Genomic DNA, 22,569 nt, shown 5'->3' on the forward strand with positions numbered 1-22,569 from the left:
CAAGTTCCAGACGCTCTGGCTCTGCCTAACTCCAAACCCCTCATTTCCTTGCCTCCGAGACGCCCCCCTCTTCCTCTCTATCCACAACCAGTCCCCACGGCCTGGCTAGGTTACACCAAAACCCCTCTCCCTCCTGCCATTGTCTTCATTCAGCCCCATCCACTGTGGCAGGTCTCCAGCCACAGCGTCCTGCTCCATTTTCCACCCCTACTCACGGGCCACCCTGCACACCACCAACGCTGAGATGAGCTTTGAAACAGGTCCCCTCCCCACCGCCTCCTAAGGGCAGGTCCGAGTTTCTTGCCTGGTATTCGACGGCCCAGTGGATTTGGCCCTGACCTCCCCCTCCAACCTCATCCCCTCTGCTCCCGCCGACTCCCCTCCGCTCAAGCAGGGGCTTCACCCCACTGCAACACTACGCGTGCTGTTTCTGCACACGCAGCCTCTGCTCCCAGTCTGCCCAGTGACCAACAGATGAAGTTTTACCAGTTTAAAAGCCTGCTTAAATGGAGGGTTCCCTGACCAGCGTACCCTCCGGCTGGTCCCAGCGGGCAGGCAGCCCCACTTGCACGGCTCCAATCTGACCACTTTCCCTGCACGCTTCCACCTGCTGCAACAACCCAGGGCACTGATGCGTCCACACATCTGTCTCCCCTATCGTCAAGAGTGAGGGCAAGGAGCTGGGCCTGACTCATTTCTGACCGCACATCACAAGGCACAGAGCCCACTACACGGCAAGTGCCCAGCAACGCCTGCTAGGCAACCCAAGGTCACGGGTCTCGAGCGATGACCACCTGAAGGCTCAGTACCTTCATCCCCGAGCCCAGGCCCCGAGTGGGGCTTCTCAAGAGGCACTTGGGGAAAGCAGTCAGGGAAGGGCCGGCCCCTCCCGGGGTGGAGCTGAGGCAGAGCCAACACAGTGCAGATGGAGCCCTCTTACAACCTAAGTGGCTGCCCGTCTGGCTAGAAACTCGAGCAGGAGCATGTGGTCTGCTCACAGCACAAAGGCAGCAAAGGCCGAGGAAGGGGGGAGACCAGGCAGAAAGAGCAGCTGCACCATCCAAACCCCTCTCCCATCCCCAGCAGCGTGCATGGCTCCACGCAGGCCCGGCCACCAGGGAAAACATGGGGGAGACCCCAGCTCATACCGTGTGAACCTGCACCCGGCTTTCCCCGGAGCCTCTCGGGCTCCCATCCCTGCCAACCTTACCACCGCCCCGGTGTCAGCCCCAATGCTGGCTGGTGCCTGTCGCTCCTTTCCCACAGCAGAACAGCCTTTTGCTCTCAAGCAGGAGTTCAGGACTTGAGGTGCCGCTCTGCACTGAGCCGGGCCCACCTTCACCGGGCTCCACCACGGAGCGGCTGGCAGGCAACAGGCCCCGGCAGGGGGAGGGGCAGACAGAGGCTCCGGCCAGAAGACACAGGGGCAGCTGTCATCCACTGTCTAGGTTCAGCCTTGTTTGTCGTCAATAGGGACCGGTGAGAGAGAAGCAGCATTCACTCCCACAGCTGCGGTGGCAGGCAGGTTCCCATGCTCGGTGAGGTGAAACGCCAGCTTTCTGTGGCTGGAGGAGCCCAGGTCCCAGTCCTAGCGGTGGCTTCCCAGCTCAGTGACAAGGTGCAGGCTTGTGTCTCCATCACTGGAGGATGCAAAGTCAAAAGGGTATTAGGGGAGCTCTAGTGGTGACCAGGGCTGTGTGCAGAGCCCGGCCAGGGTGGGAGCGCCAGGCACCCTGGGCGGTGGGCACAGAAAGGTCACAGGCTTGGACACTGCCAGAGTCAGTTTTATTAGGGCAGAGGGGACCAGGGGACTGAAGGGTTGAGGCACCCCCTGCCCTTCCCCACACCCCAATTGTGGAATGTCTGTCAGCCCCAACTGTAGAAATAAATTTTCTGCCAGGTAGGCAAGTAATCCATGAGTGGCCCTGCAATGACAGAGAGAGGAACAAATTCAGGGCTGAGGGCCAGACTCCAACCTGGCTCTGCTCTACCCAGGGCCCTTCTGAGCCACTGCTGCCCCAATACAGCTGCTCCCATCCACATGGCAGGAGCCCCCAACTCTCCCACCTCTTCCCCCAGCATTGGCAGCGATATCTGTCCTCGTTTACAGACAAGGAGTTTCAGGCTCAGAGCAACCACACGGCTGTCCAGTTGTACATGCTGACGGCCCCAGCCCAGCGCCTCTCTGCTGCGGTGGGATCTCCAAACAGGCTTCTCCAGCAGGCTTCATTCCCGCCATACAGTCTCCACCCACAGAAGCCAGTCTCTTACCACTCGAGAAGCTGTCACCCACCCAACCTGACCTCCCGGGCTCCCTCTCCCAACTGTGCCAAGAATCATATTACAAGGAGACAAAGAGAAAACAGGGTGAGATGGGCCACACGTGAGATCCGACACACTCAATAATCATCACATCTCCGCCCCATGCTTACTTGTGACCAGGCCAATGCCTGGGACATGGTCTGCCATCAGCTGGAGCAAAAAGAGGATCTTGGCCCTGCAAGAAAGGAGCAGGTTGAGTAGGCGGTATGGGTCCCTGCAAATGCAGGTGCTAAGAAGCCTCCACTGACTACCTGACTAAAGGCAGCGCATCTCCGAAGACAGAAAGTCACTCTGTGGATCAAGGACATCCTCCAGGACAGAAGGACGAGACCTCTGGTCCTGCCGTCCCCCAGCCACATGCCTGGAAAGCTCACACCTCAGCCCACAACTGGAAATCAGCCGGGCTCTAGACACTATATTGTGTGACAATAAAAAAAGGGGAAGGAAGATGCTCTCTTCCCAGCCTACACCCCAGAGGCCCCTCAGCACCCTGCTCCCTGTTCTCTGGGGAAACAAATTTCTCTGACGGGTTTCTGGACCACCCTTCTCAGTCCGGGCCACTGCCCTAAGGGTGCTGGACTGGCAAGGTCAGCAGGAGACCGAGCCAAACTGGAGGTCTGCAGCCTGGGAAGCCACCTCTGCCATTACCGTCTCCCAACCCCTCAGTTTAATGAGATACTGGGGCTATAATGTTTCCTCTGTAGAGTGCAAGCAATCTGTAGCGGGGAGGTCATATGATCCAAATAAGTCTCCAGAATGTTTCCTCTAGAGTATGGAATAGGACTTGGCTTTAGTACCTTATGAGCTTTATAAACTTATCTGAAAATAGGAACTGCCAGGCAGTTACTTTCACTCAGGTGGTTATTAAACATGACCTAAGCTTACTTTCTATTGTCTCAGAAAGTAAACAGAGGTTATACAGACAAAACGTTAAGTACGATTGCAACTGAACACTCCAGACTTTAAGCAGCGTACTTGTCATGACCTGGACAGAGGGGGTCCCGGGAGCCTCCAGTCTGTCTCACAGCCCCAGTCGCTGTACAGGGACCCCTCGTCAAATCTCGGTCTGACCTCAGGAGAGGTCTTTGGGACACTCGGCCCCAGCAGGCCTCTCTCTGTCTGGCTGTGGCTGGGAGCTCTGGACCCTCACAGGGGATGGAGTGAGGGCTGGGCAAGGCAGGGACGGGTCAGGAGAGTACACGGACGTGGAATCTGGCTCTGCCACTGGCTAGTGGTTCCGTTTCAGTTTCCCAACCTCTTTGAACCTCAAGTGTCTCCTGTGAGAAGTGGGGATAATTCCAACTATTTGAAAGGACGATGGGCAAGCGAGCCGAGGATGTACTGACAGAAAGTTCACGCCCATGATCCCAGTGGCCCTGCCCTCAGCGAGCTGCCTACCAACAACAGCTTAAGCTGCACCCAGGGCGGACGGCCCCGAGAAATCAGGGAGTGACCGCACCCAGGAACAGCACATAGTGGGTGCTCAGTGAACCCAGATCAGGAAAGGAGGGGGGAAGGGAAGGCGTGAACAGGGGTGGGGCACCGTGACCCACTTCCCTCCCCTCTGCTTCGCCAAGGGTGGGCCCTGCCATTCTAGGGGCCGGATCCTTACTCGGAGAAGCGGTCGTAGAACGGGGAGCGTAGCAGGTAGTAGAGCAGCAAGATGGTCCGGCGCCGCAGCTCCAGCCGCTCCCTCCGGGTCAGGCCCTTCCTCTCGCTCAGGAGGCTCAGGCTGGGGGGAGCGGACAAGGTTAGGACCAGCAACAAGAGGAACAGGGACCCCAGCCTGCCCAGGTGAGGCCAGGCCTGCAGCACAAAGCCCGGCAGAGAGAATGGAGCCCCCAGGCAGGCCCAGGCTCACCTGGTCACATCCACGACACCAGACAGGAGCCAGGGTGTCCACGACCGCTGACCCCATAGGCCCAGGCTGAGCACTGACGGCCAAGGCGTCAAGGATGCCTCCAGCACGTGGCCCGCCCTGCCCACTCCCGTCTATTCCGCCCCACCCCAGGCCAAAGATACAGTGCAGCACGGGCCGGGCAATATACAAGGACTCTGCGATGGTCTCCTGCAGTCCCAGCGGGGTGGGGGTGATGCTCAGCTCCTCGTGCTGCTGCCGTCCCTCCCGCTGCTGGGGGGCTCCCCAGTGCCTTGAGTGCAGGGACGGAGCTAGAACACAAGGGCAGCAGATGAGCAGCCAGGCCCAAGCCGGGGCGGGGCAGGGGGAGGGCGGGCAGTGACGAAAGCCAGGCCCTCAGGCCCATGCTGACCTCAGCACCGAGGTGCCGCATCCGGCTACATCCTACACTTACTGTCCTGGAGAGTTCGCACCACTCGCTTTGAGCGCTTCCCCACATATGACTGCTCCCGGCTGCCCGGGCTGCGGTCACCATCTAGAAGGAACAGACACAACGTCTTACTGTCAGAGGGACATGTTTCCAGCAGAACCTGCAAAGAATGTGCGCGCAGTGAACGCCTGTGGGCTAAGGGAAGAATGGATACGCTTGTACTAGAGCAGAAGCTAAGTCAAAGACACCACAGCAGACGCTGTGGCTGGGACCTGTCCACTGTGGGGAGCATTCTGCAGCCCTCCCCAGCCTGAGGAAAGGCCAGTAATCACCTGTGGCAGACGAGCCAGCCAAGAACCAAGGCTTCCCAGGCTCTGGAACAAGGCAGGGAAGACCCTTGGTCTCTGGGGACCACAGCACCAAAGTGGCCATATTGGCACTTCCCTGGCAGTCCAGTGGTTAAGACCCTGCACTTCCACTGCCAGGGGCATGAGTCCAATCCCTGGTCAGGGAACTAAGATTCCGCATGCCGTGCTGCATGGCCTCACATAAAACAAAAAAAACGAAGGGCTGTATCTTCTCAGTGCTTTGCTTTCAACATGACCATGAAGAGAAGGGAAGAGAAACAAAGAAATGCCCCCACCCAAGGTCAGGAGAGTAAGGCCCAGAGGCCAACAGCTGATGGGCCCAAAGCCTTGAAGGGACAGATCTGCTGGGTACCCTGCCTCATAAGGCTGCGCTCTTGATACAGAACCAGGCCCAGAGACAAGACTGGCAAGACGCCTGCCTCCCACTGATGCTCTGTGCCCTCTTCTTGCAGCCCACAAAAAAGAATGAGGATTCTGATGTCAAAAGTCCTCAGTTTAAGATCTAATCCTGCCTCTGACCTCATCATTCTTTTTCTTCTCTAAAATACAGGGTGATGAAAACAAAATGAGTTGACGAGGACAGATGTGCTCCACAAATGACAATGCCATATTCATGTTGGTCAGCTCTAAATCTACAGATTAGTCCCATGCCCCGTTTCACTCCAGAGCAGGGAAGCAGCTTACCCTGGGACTGTGCCTGGGTCTCCCTGTCCAGCGGAACGATGGGGGGTGAGGTCTGGAGACCAGCCTTGAACCAGATCAGCAGGAACATCCGCAGTACAGCCCTGGGTTGGGAGTACGGTGAGGCTGGCGTGGGGAGGTGGCTAGCCAGCAGCGGGTCAGGGTTGCTCTGCTGAACACCATCTGTACAGCTGGCCTCAGGTACCCCCACCCAGGGCTGGCCCCCCACATTCCCAACATACTTGGCCAGCTGGATGAGGGCAACGACGAGCCAACGTCCCACTTCGCCCCACACCTTGGCAGCCCCCATCTCCATGAACACCTCCACGCACTCCAGCACGCTCAGCCATGTCAGCAGCTTTTGCTGGGACAGGGACTGCAAGAACCCCAGGCCAATAGGTCAGGGGGCACCCCCTAGTTTCAGCCCCTCCCCCTAGAGTACGCCTCCGACAAGAGATGTGGATTTTCCTCCTTCCAAGACTAAGTGTGTAAGCCTGAGTTCTCCTGCTGGGAAAGGCTATCCTACCCTCTGACACCCAGTCTCTTCACCTGATAAGGGCACCTTAACACTTCACCTAATGCGACGGCTTGAGGCTCAGACGGATGCAGCCTCATCTCGTAACTCTATGAGATCATAACATGTGCTACCCACAGGGGCTGGTGGTTACTAGTTTGTTCCCAAGCCCCCATGCTTCCCACCCTCAGGTCCTGGCACAATTCTTACCACAGGTAACTTTCTTCGAAGCTCCCTCCGTAGGATCCCGTCGTTGAGCAGCACGAGCAGGTTAGAGGCAGAGTATACTGAGAGGTAGAGTGTGGCCTTGAGAGGCTGGCTCTGTAGCCTCTACCCCCTCACCTTCTCCCTAGCGCGGCAGGGGTCACCTGTCACCTGCTGTGCTCAGCCACCCACACACTGTGGAAACCAACATGTCTCCCCACCCACTTTCTCAGAACTCCACACTCCCCAAAATGATCTCTCAGGTGGGCGGCTGGAACAAGAAAGGATGGTTTGATCTCTATGACAAAAACAGCTACTGCCCTGCTGGATAGCACTGGTCATCCAGCTGCCCAGAAGTGCCCATCATGCTCCAAACAGACACAGATGTGCAGTCTCACTTCCTGGCCTTTGCTCTCTCTCTGCAGCCTGTCCCTGAAAGTTTGTTCCATCTCTACCTTTCAAAAGCTAGCTCACCCTTTCAGGACCTGTACCTCCTGTACTCACTGGGTGAACGCCACTGAGGCAGTTACAGTCTGCGGAGTCTGGAATCCGGGAGATCTGGGTTTGAATCCTGGTTCTGGGACCTTCAGTGGCTGTTCCTTAACCTCATTTAAACTTCTGTCCCCTTAACTGGACAATGAGGACCACAGCAGTACCCACCTCACATGACTGTAGAGAGGATTAAGTGAGCAAAAGCAGAAAGGGTGTTTCGCTCAGCCTCCTGACCAGTCAAGGTCCCCAGACACGCCTCTCAACTATGGAGACATACATGGAGGACCTAGGATAGTGGACGCTGTACCCTTCTCTGATTCAGTCACTGAACAGGATGAGCTAACGGGAAATCTGAAACGGGGTCGTCACCTCTCTGGGAAGCCCTCCCCCACCCTACCGCCCCCCACTCTCCCCAAAGCCCGGCTCACCCAGCTCTGACAGCTCGTGCGAATCTGCGAAACGACCTGGGGAGAAAGCACAGAAGGAGGCGTCGATGAGAGTTTGCCTCACCACGCGGCTTCGGGTCCCTGGACGTTCCCGCCCTACGCCCTACGGGAACCTGGAAGGAACTTCTCAAACAGAGCTATCACTACCCTGACTCCGCAGGGAAGGGGGCCAGTGGGGTCAGAGGTCAGAGTCCCGAAGGGATTGGTCAATGGTCAGGGTGGCACCTGCCAGCAGGTAACTGAGGCCCCGCACTGCCGTCTCCAGCTGGGCCGTGGCAGCCGGGTGACGAGTCACGTACTCCTGGTAGAGGAGGCCCAGGAGCCGCAGCTTCTCCATCCTGCCCTCGGGACCGATAGACCCACGGACCTACAGCGCGACTGGCTACGGCGCCCTGCTTCCTGCGCACTCCTTCCCGCTTCCGGTCTTAGGCCCGCCTCTGCGTTGCTTAACTTCCGCGGGCCAGAAGAATGGTGACTTGAAGGGCCATTGAACCACTCTTCACCCCATTTCGTAAATCACCCCCCACCAGGGTAGCGTTAACCAACTCCGGGCCTAATCTCGCCCTCCCTACTCCTTCAGGTCATTGGTTAACACACTCTGCGCCCCCGACCCCAACTGTCCGAACCGGCTCTTCCGCCTTCCGGGTTGGCTGTCCTTGCGCCTGCGCAGTTATAGCTCCAGGAACGCTTCCCGCGGCAGTCTGAACAGTTCATTCTAGAGTGGAGACCAAAAGCCTAAGGTCTTTCCAATAGAACGCCGACAGGCTCGAACGGGAGGACTGGATTTTCAAGAGCTGCGAGGTAGCGCGCAGAAAGGAGCCTCCGTCAGACTTGGGGAGGTGCGGGGACAGCCTAAGGACAGTCGGACTGTGTGCAGGCGCGCGTTTGGCAAGTTGCCTTGTCTCCCGATCCCCACCAGAGGTAGTGCTGGGGAAACTGAGGCAGCGAGGAGTCCAGCCTCTCACGCACTCACGATCCCCTAGCCAGCACCGTTAGTGCCTCGGCTTTGGCCCCAGCACCCACATGGACTGTGCCCCCCTCCAAAAGCGCCCACCCGCAGACCCATCTTCACAGAGAAAACCCTGGCCCGGGCTTCTGCTCTCGGCTCAGGGTGACCTTAATCAGGACTTTCCCTTCCTTGGGCCTCAGGTTTCCCCATCTGTAAAATGGTTAGAGGGCAGACTTGGTCCTCGAACTCGGGATCAACCTCAAAGCGCTTTTCGGCACTCGGGTGCACCTTCCGGCTCTCAGTTTCTCCCCAAGAAATGGAGGCTTCTCCAGGGAGTCTCTTCCAAAACGGGACAGCCTCCCCGAAAGGGGCGGCGGCGGGAGAGGAGCGCCCAGAGGTAGAGGGAACGGATGCTCTGGAGAGGCAGCCGCCGATTGGCTGTGGGCAAAGGGGCGGGGCATAGCTGGGGCCGCCGGGCTGCGCCGTTTTGGTACTCTGAGAATAGTACTGTACTACATTGTTTTACCTAATCCGCTCCACCAGATACTATCTCCACAAGAGGAAAGGATCCGCTTAAGAACGCCCAGTCAAGACTGGAATCCTGGTCTAGTCTGACCACAGAATCTAGGCATTTTAACACAGCCACCAAGAAACCACAGGTCATCCTTGCATTCCCTCCTGCGAGCCTCTTCCCCATCTTAGTTTTCTTCTATATCAGGTGGGGAATCGAATCGTAACTGCCCTCCCCACCCATGCCAAGGAATGAAAACTCAGAGCCTAAGGAGAGGCAAAGGTCCTGGAGAACAGAGGTGGCGGCCATGGGCATCACCTACACCATTTTTCACCACTTCCTGGGTGCCAGGTTCACTCACACTTGACTCCTCCTAGCAACCTGTCTAGGTTGGTGTGAGCTACTTTTCACAGATGGGGAATGAGAGGCCCAAGGAGGGGAAAGGACTTGTCTCAGGAGGTCACACACAGCATGGCACTGGCCAAACAGACCACAGTGAGAGTCTCCTGTGATAGGGCCCTGTCTCCTACGGTCCACAGCTCAGCAAGAGCAGCGATTGTTGAGGCCACTTGGTCATGAGTCAAGTTAGCAACTGGGATTAAGACCAGTGCTCAGGGCATTTAGCGTGGGGCTCTTTCTCCCTTCCTCCCTACATCTCATCATCTTAATGAACTTGTTCCCCAAACCTCATCAGTGGTACTCCTCTAGCCCCTCCGTCTGCGGCTGCGGAGAGAATGAGGAAGGGAACTGTGCGGTTTCTTCGGCACTCCCAGGGCTGTTGGTTCTGTGCTTCTGGGGAGGAGAGAGGCATGGAAGACAGAGGAGCAGCACACCGCCCCCCCCCCACACCCTTGGACAGAATATAAGGGACACTGGGGCTGGAGCCTCTTTCTCTTCCCTCCCTCAGGACTGGGAAGGAAGGGATCATGAGCTCAGCCAGGCTGGCAGCAGCAGGGCTGCCTGAATTTCCTCTTCAGATCCTGTGCCTGATTAGGTCTCAGAGACAAAGAGTGGCCGTGTGTGCAGGAGGTTCCCAGGGCAACCCCGCCCTACTGGGCCCCTGCCTGGATTTGGTCACCTGGCTGGGCTTTGAAGGGCCTTTGGGCAGGTTGGACCTGATCCTGCCTCCTTCACTCTGCCCTGAACCACAGGGGAAGAGAGCTAGACCAGTCCGACAGGTCTAGCTCAGATGTGGACATTGAGGCTCAGAGAGGGGGCCTGACTAGTCTAAGGTCACACAGCGAAGTCCTGGGCAGAGCTGGGTCTCGGGCCTAGAAGACCAGCACCCTTTCATATGCCCATGCCTATCTCGCTTTCCCCCTCCACACCCCAGAAGAATTTCTCAGAGGCCCAGCAAACATCTCAGCACCTCAATGTCCCCTGAGTGGTAAGGTTGAGCAAGGGGTGGGGCCAGCACTGTGAATGACTACCGTCACTCTGCAGACCCAGCTCCCTCCACAAACTCCCTGGTCAGGCCCTCCCCTGTACCCTATCTGCTCTCTTACATCTAACCCCCCCCAGTCTCTGTTGAGGGGCTTGGGGAGGGATTCACCCACACCCACCCCATCTCCAGGCTAGAGATGAGGATTAGGGGACTGGAGGCTCAAAGCTCCAGACGCATGGGTGGACCCTACATCCCCTCATGTCCTCTCAGTTCCTACATGTTTGAGGAGCCACATCAGTCTCCATGGTAACCACTGCCCCTGGCCTCCGAAGGCCCAAAGCCAGACCTTCCTTGCAGACTCCCCATTTCCCAGAGAAAGGCATCCTGGCCTCAGAGCAGGAGGCTTGGGGGGAGGGGGTCTCAGGCTGGGCTGCTCTGCCACAACTTCTTTTGGGGCTGGGGCCTCTCAGACCCTCACTTTTTATAGCTGGAAGCTGGGCTGAAGGACACAGCCTGAAACCCTTTCCAGGTCACAGAGAGGTCCAGTGAGTCCCATCCATGTTCAGCACATACTTACAGGCCCTGGTTGGGTGCTGGGGTCCCAGTCCAGGGAGCAGCTACCTTCTAGGGGAGACATAGGCTATAAACAAGTCAATAAGGTCAACTTGTAAGGAGTGCTAGGAAAACAATATAAACCAAGGGATGTGAAAGGAGAGGCCTACCTTGTGAGAATCTGACAGAATCCAGGCAGGATTCTAGGGCAGTTTCTAGGGCAGGAGACCCTTATGGAGGAGCAGCTCTGAAACTCTGTCTGCAGGGTAGAGCCGCAGGAGGGGCCAGAGGGTGTTCTAACAGGTCACTTCAGCTCTGCGGGGAGAATCATGCCTGTGTCACAGGACTGATGTGAGGGTTAACTGCAATGAGGCTGTGGAACCTCAGCATAGGTCCTGGCACAGAAGCATACGCGCTCAGTCAACCGTGGTTGTTTGTTCGCAGCCCAGAACGTCCCCTAACCCCTCCAGGGCGGAAGGTCAGGGGGGAAAGGAAGAGATGCAGGCCGGGCGCCAGGCACATTCACGACGGTCTAGTGAAGGGCTGGGGATCACCGGCCCTGCCCGGGAAGCCCAGGCCGCCTGAGTCAGTGAGGCCCCTCGCCAACTCTCGGGCAGGAGGCGACCTTCACAAGGCCGCTTTATGCTGCCAGGACACCTGGACTGAGTGGGGGTGGAGCAGACGGGGAGGAAAGCGGGGACTCCAAGTGCTCCACTGCTCTCCTGGGCGAGTCTCGGCCGGCCCCGCCTCCCGCCCCCTGAGCAGGTGTCCGGACCCGTGAGGCCCGGCCTTCCAGCCCGCCCCCTCCCTCTTAACTCCGGCTACTCCTTTGATCCCGGGTCTGGGGATACGGCCCCTCCCGCAAGGGAAGGTTCGGGGGAGGAGATGGGGCAGGGAAGAGGGGGATGGGCTCAGAGCAGGTAGTTGGGACTGGTCCTTCCTGGGTGGCTGCCCCCAAGCCCTCCAGCCATCCTGAGGGTTCCCGGGTTTCGTCCCCCCACTGTAGGGGTCCTCGTAAGCCCGGGCAGGGGCGGGGCGGGGCCTCCCTCTCCCCCCCACCCCGGGGAGGGGTCTCCCCGCCCCTTCGGATTCAGCCAAGCGGAGATGAAACCTGAACCCAGGTTGGGGGCGGGGCTGGCTCCCGCTCCGACCGGGCTGGCCTGCTCCTTCATCTCCCCTTTGCCTGCACCCCAACCGTCTTCTGAGAGAGTAAGGTCGGGATCCCCAAGACGCTGGAGCAGGTGAGGTGGCGACTCAGCGCGGGAGAGAAGATCGGGTGGCCGTCGGGCCCCACCGCCCAAGGCTGACTCTCCTCTCTCCCTCCCTGGTCCACAGGGCCCGCGATGGAGCCCACAGCCCGGGGTCGCGCCCCGCCGTGAGCACCCCCTGCCCACAGCCATGCTGCCCCGAGGGCGCCCCCGGGCGCTGGGGGCCGCAGCACTGCTGTTGCTGCTGCTTCTGATCGGTTTCTTCCTGTTCCGTGGGGACCTGGACTGTGAGCGCTGCGAGCGGGAGGCGAGTGGGGGCGGGGGTGACCCGGGATCCTTACCCAGGTCGCTAACGCCACGTGTACTTCCAGACGAGCGGCCGCGGCCGCGGGGGGCTGCTGCCTTCGACGGAGACCCGCCGGCAGACCCCGGGGGCCACAACGGCTCAGATTGCATCCTGCCGCGGCCGCGGCCGCCCAAGTGCGAGGTAGGTAGGTGCGCACGGCCCCTGGCGGTGGGAATCTCAGGGGCGCCGCGCCCCCAGCCCAGGGACCTGGACACCTGTGGGAATCCCGACACCTGGTGTGGGTTCTGGCACTGACCGGCCAGCTGGGGGCGCCTGGAGTTCGCACCTCCCCTTCTCCTGGCCTGGCTTCCCCAGTTGTGAAATGAGGGGTGTACTCCCACCCTGCGGAGTTCCCCTCGACACTCCTGCCTAGCTCTGATGCCGGATGGGGCTACACTGCCCTGGGCCAGGTGAGCCCAACCATGGGTCCTTACCGTCGAGGGGAGGAGGAGGCTGCTGCCGACCTGGTGTCCCCTCCCCAGCTCTTGCAGGTGGCTATCGTGTGTGCGGGTCATAACTCCAGCAGAGACGTCATCACCCTGGTGAAGTCCATGCTCTTCTACAGGTACAGCCAGGAGTGTCCCTCTCCTCCCTTGAAGGCGGTTGTAGGAATATCCGGAGCTGGGTACAGAAAAGCTCTTGGCAGAAGTTGGTGCTGCCACTTCTGAGCCCCTCGAAGGGTAGGGCTTCTCCCGTGTAGTTCCTTCTGGGGCCTTCAGCTTTCCTCCCTTGTCCTTCCTGAAGGAAAAATCCACTGCACCTCCACTTGGTGACTGACGCCGTGGCCAGGAACATCCTGGAGACGCTCTTTCACACATGGATGGTGCCTGCTGTCCGGATCAGCTTCTACAACGCTGATGAGCTCAAGGCAGGAGCCCTGACCCTTCTGCACCCATCCCCAGCCATACCCAGCCCCCTCCTTCCTCCCAGGGTTGTGGGGGATCACGGGGAGAACAGGTTAGAGCTGCCTGGGACCTCCAGTCCCATCACATCTACTGAAGCTCAAATCCCTCACCCTCCTGGGGCCCACCCCTTCTTCCCCCTGTGTCACCTGAGTATGTTCTGGCACTCGTAGGCCCTTCTCTTGCAGGCTCATGCCCTGTCCTTCCACCCACAGCCCCAGGTCTCCTGGATACCCAACAAGCACTACTCTGGCCTCTATGGGCTAATGAAGCTAGTGCTGCCCAGCGCCCTGCCCCCTGACCTGGCCCGTGTCATTGTCCTGGACACAGATGTCACCTTTGCCTCCAACATTGCAGAGCTCTGGGCACTCTTTGCTCACTTTTCTGGTGAGAGGCCTGGGACCCCACCCCAGTCAGCCCCTTTCCCTGGCCCATGCAGGCCTCCCTGTGGCCTAGCCCTGAGCCGAGGTCCAGTGGCAGCCTCAGGCAGCTTCCTCGTGCCCTCCCCTCCCAGACAAACAAGTGATTGGTCTCGTGGAGAACCAGAGCGACTGGTACCTCGGCAACCTCTGGAGGAACCACAGGCCCTGGCCTGCCTTGGGCCGGGGATTTAACACAGGTGGGGACAGTTGGGGGGGGCGGGGGAGGCAGGAGGGGTGGCCACTGGTCCTTGGGCCCCAGGGGCTGGCTAGGGCACAGAATGCTTGGAAGACCCCCCCAGGAAGAACGGTTCTGTAGAAGGAACACTGGGAGAAGAGCCAGAAATCACAGTTCCAACCTTGTCTGTACATGCTGAATGACTATGGCCAAATCACTTGGTTCCTCTGAGCCTCAGTTTTCTCATGCATTAAATGGCGGTGACTTTAGCAGCCCTGGGATCACCACATTTGAGAAGATGGTTGTGGAGGTGCTCTGTAAGCTGTGCTTTGCCTCCCCTTCACCCCCAAGAGGATGAGTTGCTGATAGAGCTAGTACGTGCTCACGTCTGAACAGTGAGAAAATACCAACACGTCACAAAATAAGCATTCAAAAGACACTTTCTTGAGCCCTGGCCCCAGAAGCTGGTCGTCCCAGGTGGGCATGACGACCTCTCCCCATGAGCAGGCGTGATCCTCCTGCGGCTGGACCGGCTCCGGCAGGCTGGCTGGGAGCAGATGTGGAAGCTGACAGCCACGCGGGAGCTTCTCACCCTGCCTGCCACCTCACTGGCTGACCAGGTCTGGGGGAGCTTTTGAGGGGGGTGGGGCAGGCTCTGGGCCGAGATGTGATGGCTGTCTCTGCCCAGGACATCTTCAATGCCATAATCAAGGAGCACCCGTGGCTGGTGCAGCCCCTGCCCTGCGTCTGGAACGTGCAGCTGTCAGACCACACGCTGGCTGAGCGCTGCTACTCAGAGGCGTCCGACCTCAAGGTGAATGGGGTAGGGGGACCGAGTGGTGGTGATGGGCCCAGGATGGGGACTCCTGTTCCCTGCTCCCATCCCCCCGCCGATGCCCTCCCTGGTCCCAGGTGATCCACTGGAACTCACCAAAGAAGCTTCGCGTGAAGAACAAGCATGTGGAATCCTTCCGCAACCTCTACCTGACCTTCCTGGAGTACGATGGGAACCTGCTGCGGAGAGAGCTCTTTGGGTGCCCCCGCCCGCCCCCTCCTGGGGCCGAGCAGGTGAGAGGGAGCCGCCGTCCCTTCCCTCGGGGAGGCTCTACCCCTCTGCTCTGGTGGGACCCGGCCTTGTCTGGGGCTTGTCTGCCTGCCCCACCCAGCTCGTCCTCCTCTCCCCCATCCCCTCAGTTGCAGCGGGCCCTGGCGCAACTGGACGAGGAGGACGCATGCTTTGAGTTTCGGCGGCAGCAGCTCACTGTGCACCGTGTGCACATCACCTTCCTGCCCCACAAGCCACCGCCCCCCCAGCCCCACGATGTCACCCTGGTGGCCCAGCTCTCCATGGACCGGTGAGGGTGCCGAGGGCAGCCCCAGGGAGCACGGTGTGGTCTGGGACTGGGGGTTTCGAGAGGAGGGTTCCACTTGGTGGAAGGAAGAGCTCTTACTGCCTGATGCTTGAGGAGTTCCAGGAGTTGGAGACACCGGAGATGGTGGAAGGAGCTTGGGCTTTGGAAATCATTCAGATGTCTGGAACTGCCCCTCCGTAGCTGTGGGACCATGGGCAAGGCTTAATATCTCTGGCCCTCAGTTTTCTCATCTGTCAAATGAGAAAGTACCCACCTTGTGGGGTAGTCGTGAAGATTAAATAAGAGCATGTCAACAAGAGCCTGGAAGGTGCTCAGCAAGTCACTTGAGGGGGTGTCTGTGGCAGCTAGCGCGGGAGGCATCCCAGCCCTCCCTGGGCTGACCACTCCCCTCACCCCAGGGTGCAGATGCTGGAAGCCCTGTGCAGGCACTGGCCGGGCCCCATGAGCCTGGCCTTGTACCTGACAGACGCAGAGGCCCAGCAGTTTCTGCGTTTCGTGGAGACCTCGGTGGTGCTCTCCACCCGGCAGGATGTGGCCTACCACGTGGTGTACCGTGAAGGTCCCCTCTACCCCATCAACCAGCTTCGCAACGTGGCCTTGGCCCAGGCCCTCACACCTTACGTCTTCCTCAGTGACATTGACTTCCTGCCTGCCTACTCCCTCTACGACTACCTCAGGTGGGCGGAGGAGGGAGAGGAACGGCATGTGAATGGGTGTGGATGGGGCGGGGGAAGACCCACAGGAGCCTGGCGAGTGTGTCCCTGCTCCCTCTGGGCTGCAGTGTCCTCTGTAAAGTGGGGGCCGTGTCGTTTCTCTGGGATGCCTAGGAGAGTGACAGTCTGGGACCTGCTCCCACAGCAGCTCCACGTGTGTCCAGTGGGCTTCAGGGTGAGCTGGCCCCTGAAGTCAGGTCCTACATCTAATAAAAGTAAGAGAACCACTGGGCCCAGCGCTGGAGGCAGAGCCTTCCTAGCGCTCTCCTGTTCATGGGTGCTCCATCCTCAGGGCCTCCATCAAGCAGCTGGAGCTGGGCAGCGGGCGGAAGGCAGCGCTGGTGGTGCCCGCCTTTGAGACCCTGCACTACCGCTTCAGCTTCCCCAGTTCCAAGGCCGAGCTGCTGGCCTTGCTGGACGCTGGGTCTCTCCACACCTTCAGGTAGGAGAGGTCACTGCCCTGCCCTGGGGTTCCCCACACTGACCCCCTCCAGCCACGAGCTCCTAGCCTCAGCCTGGCTCCCCACCCTATCCTGCCCCACAGGTACCATGAGTGGCCCCGGGGTCACGCGCCCACAGACTATGCCCGCTGGCGAGAGGCTCAGGCCCCATACCACGTGCAGTGGGCAGCCGACTACGAGCCCTATGTGGTGGTGCCACGTGACTGCCCCCGCTACGACCCCCGCTTTGCGGGCTTCGGCTGGAACAAGGTGGCCCACGTCGTGGAGCTGGATGCACAGGTAAGGGTCACTTCATTGTCTCCAGCCTTGATATGAATACCTCCAGGCTCAGGGAGCTCATTATACCGCAGTGGGGCACGCTGCACCGTTAGGCGGCACTATTGGGCATTCCACCCCTCTGCAGAACTAAAGCCGTCTGCCTTTGGCCCTGACTTTGGCTCTTAGCGGCTATCGAATAAATCTGCTCCCCATTCCCCAGAGCTGCCATCTCCCCCCAGCCCAGGCAGCGACTGTCCGCGTGCCCCACCCCCCCAGGAATACGAGCTGTTGGTGCTGCCGGAGGCCTTCGTCATCCACCTCCCGCATGCCCCAAGCCTGGACATCTCCCGCTTCCGCTCCAGCCCCACCTATCGTGACTGCCTCCAGGCCCTCAAGGACGAGTTCCACCAGGATCTGTCCCGCCGCTACGGGGCAGCTGCCCTCAAATACCTCACCGCCCTGCAGCAGCCCCGAGGCCCCACCTGACCTCACACCTGCCCGCTGCCCCCCCCCCCAACTCCCTGCAGACAGCACACTCCCTGCAGACACACAAGCGACCTTGCTGCCGCCCCACCCGCCCTGCTATTTAAATTATTTATGGTCTCTGTGGGAAGGGTTGGGGCGGCGCCTCCCTTCGCTGCTATCCTATGGCTGGGGGTCTAGTGATCCTCTGCCCCAGCTGGTTTGGGGCTGGTTCCTGAATCCTCACCTGTGACACCCCTTTTTCACAAGTAAAGTTTTAACAGTTCCTTTTCATGTTCCTCTTGGTTTGGGGCATGAGGAAGTGAGCCTGGGGAGGTGCTGAATCTGGCACGGAGGCTACCGGGACTGGAGTGTGTCCTGTCCACCCTCCCCTGCCCCAAACCCAACACCATGAGTCTGAGAGACTTTATTTGGCTTTATTTAGTAAAATGTTAAAATAAATAAATACAAATTGATCAGCTGCTCTGTATCCCCCCCCCACCCCCTCAAAACAAAAATCAAACAAACAAAAACAAAAACTTTGAAGCACAAAACTCCAAATACAAGTTCTACCAAGACTGAAATCACAAAGGGCCTGGACAAGAGACAGGTCGGGAGCTGGCTGGCTCTTTTCTGCTCAGAGCTTGCTGACCTCCGGCTGCCCGTCCTGTCCTGCCTTACTGCAGCTTACCCTGGGCTGAGGACCCAATGACACCGGAGAGAGGAGCAGGGGCCAGAGACTGCTGAGGGGACAGTGGAGTCCTCAGGGAAGAAGAGCCTTTGGGAGTGGGGAGTGAAGTGAATTTGTGAGCCCTGCTCTTCCTTTACAAGGGCTATTTTCAAGAGCTCCACCGGGGTCAGCTTCCTTCCCCTTTACTGTGGTGGGAAGGCCAAGAGGAATCTTCTCAAAGGCCACCCCTCACTCCCTGGAAAGGAGCTGATACTGAAGACGGCTTGAAGTCAGGGTGAGAACGGGTCTCCTGTTTCCTGCCAAGGGTGCCCAGCTAAGGGCTGGGGGTGAGGTCCCCAGTCTTTTAGACAGAGCAAGGTTGCCTCCATCCAAGAGAAGCCATGGAATCTGGAGAACCCAGGGCCTGGAAAATGTACCTGGGCCACCATCCATCCTGCTACCAAAGATCCTTTTGCCCCTTGGGGTAAAAGTCTCCTAAATTAAGCCCTTTGGATAAATAAGAAAGACCAAACCCTAAAAGGGAGGGAAGAGAGGAAGCCACTTTTGAGTGTGCTGTGTGAGTCGTGGGTTGGCACGAGAGCGCAAGCAGGCTCCACTGGCCCCAAGAGAGTAAGTGTCAGAGATGGCTGGAGAGACAGCTGCACACGCAGACACTGAGGTGAGCAGGATACGCGACCACCCTCACAGGAGACGTGTGGGGCGAGCAACTGCGCCCATGCATACCACCTGTCGAGCCTGAGCCAAGCAGCAGCGGGGACAGAGGCGGGCCTGTCGGGAAACCGGGCACTCACATGGCGCCGGCTGGAGGCTGCCACGGCCATGTTACAGGCCCCACACAGGTAAGGGCCACGAGGGGCTGCCCCGAGCTTGGTCTCCCCACCAGGCACGACCAGCAGGCTTGCGCCAAAAGGGCCCGATAAGGAAGGAAGAAAGCGGAACTCCGGATGAGCTCAGCAGCGGTGAGACAAGACCCAGCAGGCTCCGCGAAAGAAAAAGGACCCGCAGGCCACACTGGCAAGAACACGAGCAGGGATGATGACAGCAACATGACCTCACTGTTTCCAGGGCGCGTCACCTGAGCCACAGGACTGACAAGGGGCGTCCTGATCCAGGGCCCGGGGGGCAGCTCCTTCCTAGAGCCAGACCAGCCACTCCCTGGCCTCTGAAGTGACTGCAGGCCAGCTGCTCTCAGGTGTGTCTGTCAGCAGCTACACTGGGGCACGGGGGAAAAGCAGCAGAAGGGAAAAAGGGGGAGGGAGGGAGAGGCAGCTCCGGTGGGGCAGTCATGAACGTGTGTCTCAGGCGTTCACAGGGACCCCACAGGTCTGGAGGGACGGAGGGGGTCTTCTCTTGGCAGGACAGTGAAGGAGGAGGAGACTGGGTGACTAGGGCCCTTTCTCTGCAGTAAGGGGTGCTTGGGAATTTTGAGTCCAGAATGCGGGTTCGGGGGCAGCGTTGCCTCGTTTACTCCATACTCGCTGACTTGCACAACAGCTTATGTCTGAGCCTGAGGAAGAATCCACACCCAACCCTAGGCAAGGTCAGAGTGTGACTACTCACAGCAGCTGGCAAAACCCTGGTCAATTCCTAGCCCTGCCTCCCGCCCCCAAGAACCTCCAGGCAGCTCCCTTCTGAGCAAAGGCCTCTAGTGATCACAGTTTCCCACTGCTTTCAAGAGGATAGGTATTATGTGGCAACCTCCAGCCTCTGGGCCCAGACAAGTCAAATGGGAGGGCTCCAAGACAGGGCATACAGCCCGCCTCTGGGCTCTGAACCTCTGCCAACTATTCCTCCAACTAGTCCAGGCATCTCCCAAAGCTCCCTGACTAGACATAGCACCTGGATTTTTGCATGAGGAAAGGGAGCTCCTTTCTTTCCCCCTCAGGCAACCTTGCAGCCAGGTCCTGACTCTGAGGCCTGTGCAGCCCCTCTTAATCCCCTCTTCTAACATCCCAGGAAGATGAACGGAAATGGTTGGTAGAGATGAGACACGTTTTACCTAAGGAGTATTTCTCTGTTGCAATTGCTTTCAGGATCCATCTCTGTCTCTCTGGGCCTAACTAGGTGAGGGAGAAACTACTGGGCCCTTTTCCGCCCCTCCTAGACTCTGGCCCTTAGGGGGCGGGCCTGGGAGAGATGCTCTGGGAGTGCCTGGGGTTGCAGAGCCCCCGCCTCCCTCCTGTGGCCAGATGCGCGCAATGGGCTAAAATAAAGGTCTCTAGCGGGAGCGCACACTTGACAAAATTTATTTCCCACAAGGCAAGTGATAGAAATGGTCTGAGCCTTTCAGAACCCCGCTTTTCTCAAGAAGAAGACAGGCCAAGCCAAGGCAAGCACCGCATTCTAGCCAAAGGTCACCCAGGAAGCTTGTGGGTGGGCAAAGTGGAGTAAACTCCCATCTCCGGTGACTAGAGCCAGCAGGCAGAGAAAGCAGCTGGAGATTCAGACCTCTCTTCGAAGACATGAAGACACAAAGGCCACCCTGCGCTCTCTGTCTCAGAGACACCATGTCCCCTCAAGACATCTCACTCGCTTGTTCTTTCTAAGCACCAAGGGCTGATGCAGCCTGCCCCCTGCACCCTTCCACCAAAGCCGGGGTGCGTGCGCACCAATGAGCTTCAGTGGCCATTTCCTTCAAAGCTGTCCCCCAGGCGCTCAAAATGCTGGTGGCTGAAAGACCAAGAGCAGCACCAAAGGAAGGGATCTTATTTAGGCACCAGCCTTCTGCTCTAGCAAAACCCGAGGAGACAACAGGGAGGGCCCTGACACCATCCACACTCCATGTGGGCTTCTGAAACAGGAACCCAGATCCCTGCACCAAGAAGACAGGACGGTCTTTTCTGAGCAGGAGAGAAGGGTGGGAAAGCTCTGCCCCTGCTCGTCAGGGCCGCAGCCGTCTGGAGGACAGAAATCATGGAGACTAGCCCACCAGTCTTGAGACACAAACACAGCAAAATGTCATCATGTTCAGCAGGTTCTGTGCTAAAAAATTATAACTACACAGCATTTTCTCCAGTTCTGACACCTTTTTAATAGAAATCACTGTTTTTAGGAAACAAATAGCACTTTTGTAGTTTTTTTTTACAATGTTTCTTACCTTGATCTTAATTTAAGTAACACTAGGAAGACCTCAATCTCTTTTATTTTCCTTTTTAATTAAAAAAAAAGTTGTTGTTTTCCCCCAGATACAAAGATTTTTGCCCTTGCATAAAAAAAACAGTGCCCCGAACGATGACACAAGGACTCACACAGACTCACTGGACCTCACTGACACTATGATTCCTATTCTACCATGCAAGGTCTCGACTACCCTTAATTGGACTGTCAGCCTGAAAAACAGCTTCTCTATTCCTTATTTTAGTTTTTGTTACCAAAAAAAGTAAAATAAACAACAAAATAAAACTTTTTTTTAAAGAAGAAAGAACAGAAACAAAAATTTAAAAAAAAAGAGAAAAGCAACGTCTCCATTCAATTCACACACACCTGGGTCGCGTGCTGCTTCGCTCAGGATCTTCTCTTCTTATAAATATAGAAAAGGGATGGAGCTTGTTTTCAAGTAAAATCACTGATCCACCTTTTTTCCTTCCTCGACACACACACCCTTCTTCCCTGCCCCGGGCAAGGGCCACCTGAGGCCTGGGTCTGCTTGTTCTTGGAGAGGGAAGGTAACCGGACGGTACCGATTTGCCAAAGCAGGGAAGGAGCTTGGGGAGGGGTGGGGGAGCGGAGTGCTCCGGAGAAGACCCCGGTGGCTGTTCTTGGTGTCCATCTCTCCGTGCACTGTGCCCGCCCCAGACAATATGAAATACTGCTTATCTGATATACTTTTCCCCACCCCGGCTCCCTCCCATTCCCTCCCCATCCCTTCCTCTGGGCACTGGGGTTGGTTAAATCTCGATTTCCTCTTTTTGGTTTTATAGTAGTGAAAGTTTAGAAACAGGAAAGCCCACGCACTCTTTGGACTTGTCTTCTCTACCTAAACAAACAACTCAGCAAATAAGGGTCTGGAACCTGCTCCCCCCCACCCCACGGCCCGTCCCCGCTCCCCACCCAACAAAACAAAAGCGAGCCCACGGTGGTGGTGGGGGCTGCCGCAGGCACACACTGGCGTGTAACAGGGAGAGCAAGTGTATTATCCACTCGGCGTGGTGCTGGCCCAGAGCCTCCAGCTGGCACGGTTTCATGTGGCGTGGTCCAGTCTTTGCATGTACACACAGAATAAGAAGGATCAATTGGCAAACTCTGGTGCCACCCGGCACAAGCATCTTCTCTCTCTCTGGAACCAAAGAACCAAAAGAATTCTGTACTTTCCAGAAGAAATCCGGCTTTGCTTGTCTAGAGTCTTCAGTGTTTTGCTCTCCTTGCCACTGGGATCCCGTGGCTTCTCCTAGCAGGGCTCTGTTATTTAGTCTCTTCCCCCTGGTTACAGTTCGCTGTGCAGCTCTGGTTGGAGGAGGAGGGGGGCGGGGAGGGCGCCGGCGTGGAGGTGCTGGCGTTGGCAGGGGGAGTGCAGTCCGGGCCGTTGGAGACGGCCCCCAGAGTGGCCTCAGAGTCTACGGGTTTGGAGAGGTCGATGCCGTGGATGAGGCGGATCAGCTGTTTTACCTTCTCCAGGGAGCTGTGCATCTCCTTCTGCCGGGCCAGGATGGTGTTCTTCATTTCCATGCATTTCTGCAGCCAATGAGAAGGGCAGTGGCACTGAGCCTCCGGCTTTTCTGACAGGCCTGGCAGCCCTCTCCAAGATAAAAGAATCCCTGTTGACTAGTGTGCGGCCCCTAGACCTTGTTCTGCTCCACACTGGAGTGGCTGCTGCTACCCAAGGGAAGGAGGAGGCCCAAGAGTCAAGA

General features: G+C 58.0%; 3 protein-coding genes across 28 annotated transcripts in view; 1 reads left to right on the top strand and 2 right to left on the bottom strand.

Annotated features, from left to right (window-relative positions):
- Nucleotides 1-4: 4 nt before the first annotated feature.
- On the bottom strand, nucleotides 5-12,943 carry PEX16 (peroxisomal biogenesis factor 16). 7 transcript variants are annotated; one of them, XM_029207773.1, is made up of 14 exons: nucleotides 12,700-12,943; nucleotides 10,882-11,026; nucleotides 10,737-10,799; nucleotides 9,462-9,567; nucleotides 7,942-8,109; nucleotides 7,298-7,333; nucleotides 6,384-6,460; nucleotides 5,902-6,035; nucleotides 5,663-5,763; nucleotides 4,635-4,715; nucleotides 4,184-4,491; nucleotides 3,935-4,054; nucleotides 2,433-2,497; nucleotides 6-1,925 (listed from the first exon to the last, which is right to left on the bottom strand). In XM_029207773.1, the coding sequence occupies exons 5-14, from the start codon at nucleotides 8,027-8,029 to the stop codon at nucleotides 1,667-1,669; spliced, it is 1,269 nt and encodes a 422-aa protein (XP_029063606.1). In that variant the 5' UTR covers nucleotides 8,030-8,109; nucleotides 9,462-9,567; nucleotides 10,737-10,799; nucleotides 10,882-11,026; nucleotides 12,700-12,943; the 3' UTR covers nucleotides 6-1,666. The 7 variants fall into 7 exon arrangements, with proteins under 7 accessions (XP_029063609.1, XP_029063606.1, XP_029063607.1 ...); XM_029207777.1 differs by lacking the exon at nucleotides 7,942-8,109 and having other exon boundaries at nucleotides 9-1,925; nucleotides 12,700-12,942; XM_029207776.1 differs by lacking the exons at nucleotides 9,462-9,567; nucleotides 10,737-10,799; nucleotides 10,882-11,026; nucleotides 12,700-12,943 and having other exon boundaries at nucleotides 5-1,640; nucleotides 4,184-4,256; nucleotides 4,345-4,491; nucleotides 7,541-7,959.
- Nucleotides 11,663-21,554, top strand: LARGE2 (LARGE xylosyl- and glucuronyltransferase 2). Of its 11 annotated transcripts, none has more exons than XR_003791424.1 (15): nucleotides 11,663-11,952; nucleotides 12,047-12,406; nucleotides 12,748-12,830; nucleotides 13,010-13,133; nucleotides 13,383-13,554; nucleotides 13,682-13,786; nucleotides 14,272-14,384; nucleotides 14,453-14,578; nucleotides 14,677-14,832; nucleotides 14,959-15,119; nucleotides 15,536-15,814; nucleotides 16,143-16,292; nucleotides 16,395-16,590; nucleotides 16,790-17,996; nucleotides 18,410-21,554. XR_003791424.1 is itself a non-coding variant. In XM_029207758.1 (15 exons), the coding sequence occupies exons 2-15, from the start codon at nucleotides 12,110-12,112 to the stop codon at nucleotides 17,053-17,055; spliced, it is 1,995 nt and encodes a 664-aa protein (XP_029063591.1). In that variant the 5' UTR covers nucleotides 11,664-11,952; nucleotides 12,047-12,109; the 3' UTR covers nucleotides 17,056-17,283. The 11 variants fall into 11 exon arrangements, 10 of the variants coding, with proteins under 10 accessions (XP_029063584.1, XP_029063591.1, XP_029063593.1 ...); XM_029207758.1 differs by lacking the exon at nucleotides 18,410-21,554 and having other exon boundaries at nucleotides 11,664-11,952; nucleotides 12,047-12,206; nucleotides 12,291-12,406; nucleotides 15,666-15,814; nucleotides 16,809-17,283; XM_029207760.1 differs by lacking the exon at nucleotides 18,410-21,554 and having other exon boundaries at nucleotides 11,664-11,952; nucleotides 12,047-12,206; nucleotides 12,291-12,406; nucleotides 15,666-15,814; nucleotides 16,790-17,143.
- Nucleotides 21,555-21,576: 22 nt separating this feature from the next.
- The window catches only part of PHF21A (PHD finger protein 21A), a 191,872-nt gene continuing 190,879 nt past the window's right edge, over nucleotides 21,577-22,569 (bottom strand). For 7 of the 10 annotated variants that reach the window (XM_029207768.1, XM_029207769.1, XM_029207766.1 and 4 more), the window contains one exon: nucleotides 22,124-22,393. In XM_029207768.1, coding sequence (XP_029063601.1) covers nucleotides 22,124-22,393 — 270 coding nt within the window. Of the gene's footprint in view, nucleotides 22,394-22,569 lie in introns of all 10 variants that reach the window. The other 3 variants (XM_029207771.1, XM_029207767.1, XM_029207770.1) reach the window with 2 other exon arrangements.

This window comes from Monodon monoceros, unplaced genomic scaffold (assembly GCF_005190385.1).
Source record: "Monodon monoceros isolate NGI ecotype Baffin Bay Population unplaced genomic scaffold, NGI_Narwhal_1 Super_Scaffold_7, whole genome shotgun sequence".
NCBI classification, from domain to species: Eukaryota; Metazoa; Chordata; class Mammalia; order Artiodactyla; family Monodontidae; genus Monodon; species Monodon monoceros.